This window comes from Cucumis melo, chromosome 2 (assembly GCF_025177605.1).
Source record: "Cucumis melo cultivar AY chromosome 2, USDA_Cmelo_AY_1.0, whole genome shotgun sequence".
Lineage (NCBI taxonomy): Eukaryota > Viridiplantae > Streptophyta > Magnoliopsida > Cucurbitales > Cucurbitaceae > Cucumis > Cucumis melo.
In genome coordinates, this window is record NC_066858.1 from 1272533 (window position 1) to 1284227 (window position 11695).

Below are 11695 nucleotides of genomic sequence, written 5' to 3' on the forward strand. Positions count from 1 at the left end.
TTCCACCCTTTAAATTTCTTATTTTTTTATTTATTTTCTCCTAATGTTTTCAAAAACCAACTCGTTTTGAAAACTAAAAATAATAATTTTTTTATACAAAAATTTGTTAAGAATCCAACTCGTTTACTTAGTTCAAATAAAACCAACAATAAGAAATTCAGAAGAAATAGACTTATTTTTCAAAAACCAATCCGTTACCGAGTTCATTTTTAGAAATGGTATGTTTGATCCTCAAAATATCTTTTATCTTGACCTTTCTTTTAAAATAAAGGTAAAATTAAAGAGCACTCCAACCATACATTACTCATATGATTTGGTTAGGAAATTTCACAATTAAAATAAGAATGAAAAGGAGAATTTAAGAGAAACTTTCATTTAATTTTTTTTAATAACAAAACTTTAAATTTTTCTTTAATTTAAAAGCCACCAAATTGATACATTATCATCTAAGCTTTCATGAACCATTAAGCATTCAACTTTATAGAAAAAGACAATAAGCTCTTGAATTTTCCAATAGCTTACAAGAAGAAGGGATATTGATGATGAATGAAAAGTATTCCTTCTACCTTTCTTCATAAATAAGTGGATATAATTTAATTTAGAAAACTTTTGAAAAAAATAATTGAACCTTTCTTTTAAGTTTAAATAAATATTAATTTGGTTGTTCGGCTTTTTAAATGTTTGCTCTTAAAATGTTCATTTTGATCCATATACATTCAACTTTGGTTTCAGTTTTTTTTTTAAATCAACATTGGGAGTAAGGTGATTTGAACTCGGGATTTCTTGTCCTCGGAAACATAGAAATACTACTTGAACTGAGCTCATGTTGGTGTTTTGGTTCAATTTTGATCATTTTACTTTCAAAATATTCATTTGAGTTCTCGTACTTTCAACTTTGATTCATTTTGATTCTCTTAAACTTTCAAAAGGTAACGAATTTATTTCCTTCAAAAGAAAGGAAAAAAAAACTCAAGAACTAATGTTGTCACTTTTTAAGGTATACTAACTAAAATGAACTAAAATTCAAAACAAATAGGTCAAATCGAACATTTTTCAAGTACAAAAACTAAAATGAACTAAAGTTAAAAGTACGACAGAAAGATAGAAAGAAACGGTATGTGAATATTTTTTTTAATTATAAAAAACAAAACAAATAAAATAAAAAGTTGGTGATTTAATATTATTATTTTAGACCATTATACATGAAGGTGGGAAAATGGAGGTGAGAAAGCTTTCCATACAAAGACAAAACCCATGTTTGCCTTTGCCTTTGCCTTTGCCTTTTGTTTAATTCCACTATCTATTATTATGGCTCTTAGCCTTAACAAATTATAGTTGGGGGTGAGGATTATTCTATTCTTTTGTTTTATGTCAAACTTTAAAATTAATCCTATTTTAATTCCTATAAAATATTTCATTTAACCTTTCAATTTTGAAAAAGAAAAGAACTAATTATTTATGTCATCATCATAATTGGTTTGTTGTTTAATGTTAAACTAATTTGAATAATAATACTATGGCTCTTTCAAATTTGAATGTGTGTGTTATCATATTGATATTGAGTATTTATTGAAGTATTTATTGAGGTGAGGATATGTTTTATTAGATCAAAAAATATATTAACAATGACCCATTAAATAAATAAATAAATAATATATATATTTGAAAATTTTAACTAAAAAAACTAATTTAAAGCTCTAAAAATGAAATGTGATTATGATATATCATCCAATAATATCATATGAATTTTTGTTCCAACCTTGGTTACATAATTTTAATTTTTAAAAAAGTTAGTTTTGTTATTATAATGGAGTTTTTTTTTTTCAAAAATCGACAAATTAATTTATATTATATGAAAAAACTACTAAGAAAAACAAAACTAATTACCGTTGTAAATATTTTATTTTTAACGTGTTTACGTAATAAAATTCAAAGACTAAATTCTTACAAATTTTTATATAAATATAAAATTATTACGTAGTAAAGTTTAGATGCTAAATTGTTATAAACTAAAGTCTAAAGATTACATTGTTACTTTTATAAAAGTTTAAGAACCGAAATATTCCCATTCTAAAGTAAATTGATTATTACTAATATTTTTTAAATACAAAATTTTAAAACAGACAGCATGAACAACTAAAGAATTTCAACAATGACTTAACTCAACCGACATACTTAAAAGAAAAAATTCTCTATCATTAAATTCATCCCTACATTAGGAAAATACTAATAATAATTAATAACAATAATTAATAATCATAAAGTAATCAAAGGTTCAAAATTAAAAAATAAAAATAAAAATGCAATTGCCTTTTTCATATATTTATTTATTTAATTTCGTATATAAAAAAGTCATTAAACCCAAAAAAAGCTGAAACCAAAAAGAAAACACACAAACACCAAAGCTCCATTTTCCATTACAATTTCTCTCCTCAAGAACAACTTTCTTCAAAATCGCTTCTCCCCATCCATTATCGCCTTTCCGATTCTGCCACCCATTTCTCCGACACCTTCTCTCTTCCCCAAAAACAAAAAACCCACTTTCATTTTGTTAATCTCTTCAATTTTCATGGCCGGAATCCCCTCTGAGGGGTTGGGCGATGATTTTTTCGAACAGATGCTTGCTGTTCCACCGTCTTACGGCGGCGCTGGTGGCGGAGACATGGTTTCTTTGCCTATGGGACTTCAACTTGGGTCCGGTGGTGGCGGCGGCGGTAACGGCGGAGGAATGGGTATGCCGTTAGGGTTGAATTTAGAACAGGGGTTTTTGAGACAAGAGAGATTTAGAGAAGAGGTTGATGGAGGGCATAATAGTAATTCTAATAATAATGCTTCTTCCTCTTCAACTGCTTCTTCCGGAATCACTGTAAAAATCTCTTTCTCTCTCACTTTGATTTTACATTTGTTTGATAAATATTTCAATCCTAATGCTTTTTTAATAACTTCTTCAATTGTTTTTTGTGATTTCGCATTATTTGGAAATGAGGTTTTTACTTTATAGACTATTTGTTTTTTGTTCAAATCTTCATTTCTGTTTGTACTTTTTTCCCCTTAAGACAAGTTTCATAAAATGTGGATTTCTTGTATTTGAGATAATATATTGAGTTACTTTGAGTTTGATAATAAGTTTCACAAAATCAATGAGCAATGATATGAATATGAAGTGTTCAAGATTTTTTTGACTATACGTGGGATGAGAGAATCGAATTAGTGAGCTAATAAAAACACTATGTTATGTTAGTTGAATTGTCAAAGTTTTGCAAATATAGGACAAAAGATCGAACTTCTGACCGGAAGTCGGTAGATACCCTTTGTAGCTGTTTTTGCTTCTAACATGAGACTTTCAAATAACTCGAGAATGATTTTGAGATGGAAAATTGAGATTAGAAGAGGCTAAACTTTGCCATTTTGGGCAAGTTAGAGCTTCTTCTACTAATCAACTTACTTATTTAATTTTGTCTATTTTTCATAGAAAGTTAGCCTTAGGGATGGAAAAAAAAAATTAATCTCAAATGATTTTTTCTTTCTTCATGAAGGAATAGAATTAGAATGCTGTCTCAGAATCTCAATCTTTATTATTATTTTTCTTCTTTTCTTTTTCTTTTTCCTCCTTTTCTGTCAAATCTTTGGCTTCAGAATCACATCCTATAAACTTTTTTCATTTTTTTTAATTTTTAAAAGTTATGATTGAAATTATTTGTTCTTCTCTTGAGTTAGGAGCAGTCTATTTTGGCTATAGAGAATATTGGAATGCCATATAAAAATTTATTCCCATTCTGACATCTGTGTAGTTGCAATATTAATATATTTGTTTTTTTTTTTTTTGTCTACTATTTTTTTAAAAAATGTATTTTGGCATGATTCCCAAGGGTATTTTCGTCATTTGACACATTCGTGTTGCATTTACAGGAGAGAGATTCTTCAATGCAGCATATGACAAACTTGTTTCCGACCTTTGGACATTTGCAAACTCAACAACTCCGACCACCGCCGCCGTTGCATCTCCACCAGGTGAAATTACACTTTTGCCCCTCCTATCGCTTCATTCTTTTCTTTTTCTTTTTAAAGAAAATAAAGTAACTTAAAAGTTATTGGTGGAAGGAAGTAGGTTGATGTTGATATTTAACTTTTTCACTTGAAGAGAATAACTAAAGTCAATAGTAATTAATACATACCTCTTTCTCTCTAGATCAAATGTTTAAATTTGTAGTAAAAGAAGAACAAAATTAATCATTACTTATTTATTACGATCGGTTTTTTCCCAAAGTTAATGCATTTATTAGGTGGTCAGTTTACGACTTATCTCACTTAGGTAAATTTATCTGACCTTAAAATATTTGAATGTCAAAAAAACTCGTACGAAATTAATTCTACGATGTAACAAAATAACAAAATTTTGTGATGGAATAAGGTGTATAAACTTAATTTTTTAAAACTAAAATTAAAAAATTAGATGGTTAGACTTAAAATCCCTAGTTTACTTTTATTTTACTTTAGAGTAAAACAAACTCATATTTCTTTAAAAAGATTTGATGATCATTTTGTTTTTAAAAAATATAATTCACATTTACCTCTAGAATTTTAAATCATTATCTACAAATTTTCAAATTCCCCGGAGTTTACTTTTCTGCATTTTCTTCCCGAAATAAAATTGTCTTTTATCGCTAGTTTTTATATACATTTTTCTTCTTCCTAATTAATAAAGGAGATTAGTTCAATTGACATAAAATTTGTACTAAAAATTTTGTTATTAGAAATTTAATTCCCTCACTTGCATATTTTCAAATGATAATAATAATAGTTTACTAATTTTTTTATAAAAAATCCAGAAGCATAGATATTATCATATTGCCATTCTTAAGGTGGTCTCATTTTTCTGTTACATTCCTTACGTTTGATCTAAGTATATACACCAAGAGTAGTTATTAACTTATAAATAACCATTTTTATGTGCATCATTGTTTTTCTTACAATCTCAAGCTGTCTAGTTTTATTTAATATTTTTGTTTAAGTGTTGATATAATTATATTTGCCATTATACATCAATTCAGACCTTTAAATCAATAGATAATTTAAAATGATATCACAAGGAGATGACTAGTGACTATAGGACTGAAAAATCAAGATGACTGAACTCGTCATCCAGCCCCTTGGGGGAAGTGAGGACGATGGTTGGTATCAGTTTGCAATTTTTGCAACTGTCGGTCTTATATATATTAGAAAGAAACCTACCATGGCCAAATCGATAGATTGGTCACCTCATTATCTTAATGCGTAATTCATTAATGAAAATATAAACCACAGTGAGACAAATTTGTTATTCATTAATTATTATTATTGTTTTGATGTTAGCATAAGTCAAATAATTATACTTGCTGGGGTATATTTAGATTTTCTTTTAATGTAAATAAGGGTTTTTTTTTTCACAAAAAAATAAGAAAAAATCACATGTGATGCTTTGGTACTAAATTTCAAAAGAAGTACAAAACGCGTTTTCTTTAAATAAAAGACTAATTTTTTTTTTTTCCTTTTAGCCAAAACAGTCCTCATACTATCTTTATTTCCAAACGAGCCCTTTAAAAGTTGAATTTTTTTTTTCACTTAGTAGTGCGGCACACGTGTCAGGTCTTGAGTGGTGCTTGCTTTTTTCAATTATTGATTTATGATATAATTTCACAGTACAAGACAAACACGACATCTTAGACACGTGTGAATGCCTTCGTACGTGCAAGTGATATGTGCCGTTGGATTTTAGAAAAACCTAAGCATGATCACTCACTTACGTCATCAGTTAGACACGTTCCTTGTATGATTTTTTAAAGATCTTTGTGTTTATCCACATGGCTGGGTTTTATTGGCTAAAAGCAACCATGTTTTATTCCTTTTAAATTAATTTTTATGCTTGTGCTGTTTTTAACAGATGTTAATTTTTAATTAAGAAAAATATATGGTCTGTTGCCCCACAATAATTTTATTCCTTTTTTATTTTTTATTTTTTAATTATTATTCGTTGAACTATAAATTTAAATGTGGTCAGTAGAACAGTGTTTTTTTTTAATATATGTATAAATTTTATTTTATGATAATATTTTACTTTTTGTCCCATTATTATATGTTGGTTTTGGGAACCTTCTGGCTATCTTTAGCTAGATGCCAATATATATATAAACAAATGAAGAACTTAAATTTTAATTTTTCATTATTTTAGTGGAATACTTGCAAAATGTGGTGCGTACAAATGGAAGAAGACAAATAAGAAATTCCCTGATTTATTCATTATATTCTTTTTAGTTAATCTCTTGAAATATTTTGGCAGTGCCTCCATAAAAATAAGACAAAAAGAAAGAACATTTTGCTTTTTTTTCTCTTTCTTTTCCTTTTGTGTGTGTTAGGATTAAAGTGGGTGAATTGAACCTTTAATTTTGAAGCCAATAGTACAAGTTTCATGTCAGTGAACCATACACATTTTGTTGTTTGTTCTTTCCTTATAGTTTTGTTCCTACTTTTTAAGATATAGAGTTTCTCGTGATGTTGGATTTTGGTATTTGGCATTATCTAACTTTGACATATGATGATTTATCTTCTTTGAATACTTATGTTCAGCCCTTTCACAATCAGACAAATACTGGGACGGTTGCTGCTGTACCACAACCACCTCAAGTTCGTCCTAGAGTTCGAGCAAGACGAGGGCAAGCGACTGATCCTCACAGTATTGCAGAAAGGGTAATCTCACATCTTTGGACTCTAAGAATAATACAATGTTGATTGTAAAAGATTAATTTTTGTTATCATAGAATATCACTTGTTTATGATGCCCACGTATTTTTTAGGTCCATACTAGGAGACAGTGATCTTTTATTACTTGTATGTATTTAGGAGTCTCAGTGAAGTCTATCTTTTTAAGTTCATCATAGGTCCTTAATTATATATTGTCCCTTAATTATATATTCATGATCTTTCCTTACAGCCATGTGGAACTTTGGTTGCACAGTTTCATTGATTCAACATTAGAAAATAGAAGATCTTTCCTAGTGACTTAACCTGAGTGAATCGAGCTCTTTAAGAGGAAATATTAATGAGTGAGGGGCAGGCTACTAAAATGCTTATTAAAGGGGGAGATGATTTTTTTGCAAAAAAAAAAAAAATAATAAAATAAAAAAAATCCTTTTGACTTCTCCCAAGACCATGCAGAAAAATTAGAAAGCTTTTGAGAAGCCCTTAGCAAGGTTATAGATAGTAGGATAGCAATAAAGAAAGCCATGAGCTAGAAATTAGGATGATATTTCCATGGAAAATCGTCGAGCTTTTTCATGCCACAAGCAAGGTTGAAAGTCTTGAAGATTAAATGCTAAACGAAGAAATTTTGGCTTTATATCCATTATCAACCCCCCCTTGAAGAGTGAATTACCTTCTATTTGAGGAAAACTGTATTGTTTAAGTGCAAAGTTGGAAGGAACACATAATATGCCGCCCAATTTGATAGCATAGTAATATAATATTGCATCACCGTGTATCTAGAAGGACTTGCAATGTTTTTAAATTTTAAGCACTTAGAAAGTCAATCAAAACAAACTATTATTTGGTTGAAACTAACTGATTGAGCGACGACTTGTGATGCTTGAGTTCAACTATTTTGTCATTAAATGTGATGCTTGGAGACGGTACAACCTAGGTTGCACCCAAGTATTGCTCATTTTGAAATTGTTAGAAATAGAACAAACTAAAATAGTTTTAGTCTATTTTTTTGTTTTCTTCGTCTCTATAAATCTTAGATCTGTTCGTCTGTCATGAATGCAGTTGCGTCGAGAAAGAATTGCAGAAAGAATGAAGGCCTTGCAAGAGTTAGTTCCTAGTTGCAATAAGGTTGGTTCTTTTCAAATACTCTAGTTTTAGTAATCTATGAACTTCAAATTATCTGAACCTCTTCTCCTTGAAGTTTGCATTATTCTGATTTCCCAAACATGAATCAATAGAGTTTCAGCCTTAACCGGTTCATTAATTTTTGCAGACTGATCGAGCGGCAATGCTCGATGAAATTGTGGATTACGTAAAGTTTCTTAGACTTCAAGTTAAGGTACTAAAATTAAAATCCTATAAAAGCTTTTGATTCTGTAGATCTTTGCAGTAGAATTTCTGTCATTGAGCTGAAAGTATTGAGTTCCATCTTTTTAATCATAGTATGAAGACTATTATATTCCTATGCAGCTCTCATTCCTTGTGTTTATGACACTATTGAAGATCTTAAACTCATTCTTTATTGGTGTTAATTACAATATCAAACTTGAAATTATTTTTGATTGGTGAAACAGTTCTCTAACGTTTTTTGTGACTATTTTCTAGAACAATAACCATTTTTTACAAAAATTTAGCTAGGGTATGCCCTAATTTCGATATTTGTTTATTTGTTTCTTAGATACCTCTTATTCCATATTAATTGGTGTATTGTTGTCATAGGTTTTAAGCATGAGTAGACTAGGCGGGGCTGGTGCGGTGGCTCAACTTGTGGCCGATGTGCCGCTATCATCAGTCGAGGTACTAAAAAACTATGCTTCTTAGTTACTTGATCGATAATCTTTTACAAATACTATACATTTTCTTAAACTTCACTTGAAAATTACGACTTTGATCAAAAGTCAACTTCAACTCACTATTATTTTACACTTTTCCTACCCCTATGACACAGCCTTATTTTCATGTTTTGTTATCATGTTAAACTACCACTAACTCAAATGCTTAATTGATTGTCATTTGATTATCTAATAACTTTAAACATATTTTTCTACATTTCTCCTTTTTACAAGAAAGTGGCTATGAAAACGACACTACAAGAATTTAAACATAAAACTTCTTATTTTGTTATCCCACTAAAGTACCACTAAACTATAAAAAAATTAAGTTTTTGGTTATATGGTTGTCTTATCTTTTATACATATTCTTTTGCATTTCCCATTAATTTTCTATGCATACTATTTAACACTCTTCACTTGTATCCTTTTAGATTAGCAACTGTTTGAAAAAGTGACCATTAAATGACATTATTAGAGTTGTTGAACACAAAGCCCCCCATCTTGTTACATTAAAATATTATTAAGCCCAAAAATTTAAGCTAATAGGTTATGTTGAAATTTCTTGGATCCATTATCTAGCGCCAAACGATTAAGCATGAGAGTATGTTACCTAGTGGTGGTTTGGAGGCAATGTTTCCCCAAAGCCTAAGTTGTTGTATGACATACATTGTATACAATTTTGGCCCCATGGATTAGAAAAATACACTTAAACTCTCTAACTCTACCATTCTATTATATGATATTTTGTCTTTAACAATTAGCTGCTTTCTCTCTCTATTCGTAAACGTAGCTAACACACTGCTAGTGAACTACGTAAATTTTCATGTCAATTCTCTATTGTTTACGTTTTTTTCTTTTTTTCTTCCATAACAAGTTATATGTTTGTCTAATCATTTATTTCATGTTATCAACATTTTTCCATCGCTTTGTTTGCCACTCTCATTCGAGTTTATGTATTTTCAGGGAGAAGGCATTGAGAGTGGTAACAATCAGCAAGCATGGGAAAAGTGGTCAAGTGATGGCACAGAGCAACAAGTAGCCAAATTAATGGAAGAAGATGTGGGAGCTGCCATGCAGTTCCTACAATCTAAAGCTCTATGCATCATGCCCATCTCATTAGCCTCAGCAATTTTCAGGACACACCAAGCAGATCCACAAATCTTAGTCAAGCCAGAAATGAACACTCCCTAGATCATGGCCCCGGTGATGTTGCAAGTAGCACGTGCTCCAATCTCATACTCGACAATCGTGCTAATTTGCTCTATCTTTTCTTAATTATGAATTAATCAGTATAATATAATCTAGTCTTTCTAATTTTTCTTGATTTTATGAGGCATATTCAAGTAAATGCAACTGTTTTAAGCTTGAAAATTGTACTTGAAGTGCTTCTTCTTTGCCAAGCTCAAGTTTGGGGAAAGTGATTTTCAAAAGCTCAATTGGTGTCTCACTTGTTGTTTCAATGGTTGAGTTTAGCGGTAAAGGACCGAAATAGTTTAAGGGGAACATTTAATAGAAGGTCCAAACTCAGTCAAAAATGGTCTCCACCTCAATTTTGTTCTCTTGCTTATATCGTCATCAACGGAATTTACCAAGATACGCTTAATTTCCCTCTAGTTCCTCTTTGTTGTTTTGTTTCTTCTTCAGGTTAAGAAAAACTTAAAAGAACTAAATATTAATACATATACCAACAAAATGTATCTCCTTTTTTTGTGGTTCGATCGTAGAAACTCAAAAGTTAAGCATTTAGCTTGAAACAATTCTATGTTTGGTGATTTTTTGAGAATCTACATAGAATATGTGAATGTGGACAAAATATACTGAAAGGACTCATGTTAGTTTGCGGGAAAAACTTTTAGAAGGAAAGGTGATGTTGCCAGGATGCAGGAAATGTCGGGGATTCGAATTTCAAATTTTGGACATGGGGTGTTACAGTTTTCTTCTTTTTGAGCTTGTGTTTTCTTCTTTTACATGAGTGTATTTTTTTTTTTTTTTTTGATAATTTTGTGTTGTAGAGCAAGAGAAGATCGATATGTATGAGAGAAAGAAAGACAAAGAGCAAGTGGTCCAATCTGCACGCGCGAGGTTTCGTTTTAGTAATTTAACCCAAATATGACATCAACAAAAGGTAAAGAAATCCTCAATTTCAAAAGGTAGGTCAATTCATTTTCTCTTGATTTATAGATTGGAAAGTCTTTCACTTTTTTCCTTTCATTTCTTTACTTGGGAGTGGAGGATGTGGGGCAATTGAAAGAGATAGATGGGGCATCGTAAATAATGTACTTTTTTAATTCTTTTTTTTTTCTTGGGAGGAGTGGAGAAGTAATAAAAGCAAGTTGGAATTAGATAATGGTTGAGTGTCTTGAAAATGAAAAGCATTGTTGTTGGAAAGTTTTGTTGGCATTTACAACAAAGTGAGAGTGTATTCTATGAGAGTGATTTTAGCCCTTTTGGTCAAATTTGCTCAATTATTAATACATAGAAAGCTAAGAGAAGGGAAAGTGTGTAAGTAGTGGAAGGTGACAATACTAAAAAGATGGTCTTGCTTTTCATCAATAGTAATTGAAAATTGTATTTTCTTAAGAAACAAAGAAAGGTGGGTTACTTTTTCTTTTGGTCTTTGTGTGGCCACAATTCTATCATTTCATCAACACTACTAACAAAAGTTTTAGGATTATATAAATATATTTGGTTAAATTATAAATTCTACTTTTGTTGATTAGATTTTTGAACTTTAGAGGTTTTAAATATATATTGATTTTAATTTTCTCGCCCTTTTTTTAAAATAGACAAATCCATTACAAAATTGTGAATCAATTTTATGTCCAAGGTAAAAAAAAAAATCAAATAGACAATAATTCAATGAGTACAAAATTTAAAATTCGAATTTATTTCATTGAAATATCAGAAACACTCATGAATCGAATATATGTAGACTACGGTTGAAATATTCAAATTGGATTAGTACATTAAAATGATAGGGATAGATCTCATTTAAAAATTCGACTCGTTCTATACGAAATAAAATTTCCTTTCCCATTTTGTAAGAAAAAAAATGGACATCTCTAGTACTATTGATTAGTATATACCACAGTTTATTAAATATATGAATGCATCTATACTATAACATT

General features: G+C 29.8%; 1 protein-coding gene across 2 annotated transcripts; it reads left to right on the top strand.

Moving 5' to 3' along the window:
• The first annotated feature begins 2360 nt into the window (after positions 1-2360).
• Positions 2361-10003, top strand: LOC103492234 (transcription factor UNE12-like). 2 transcript variants are annotated; one of them, XM_008452525.3, is made up of 7 exons: positions 2361-2866; positions 3910-4011; positions 6604-6723; positions 7798-7863; positions 8009-8074; positions 8455-8532; positions 9531-10003. In XM_008452525.3, exons 1-7 carry the CDS (start codon positions 2570-2572, stop codon positions 9756-9758), a joined length of 957 nt encoding a protein of 318 aa, XP_008450747.1. In that variant the 5' UTR covers positions 2361-2569; the 3' UTR covers positions 9759-10003. The 2 variants fall into 2 exon arrangements, with proteins under 2 accessions (XP_008450747.1, XP_008450748.1); XM_008452526.3 differs by having other exon boundaries at positions 6619-6723.
• Positions 10004-11695: the final 1692 nt, after the last annotated feature.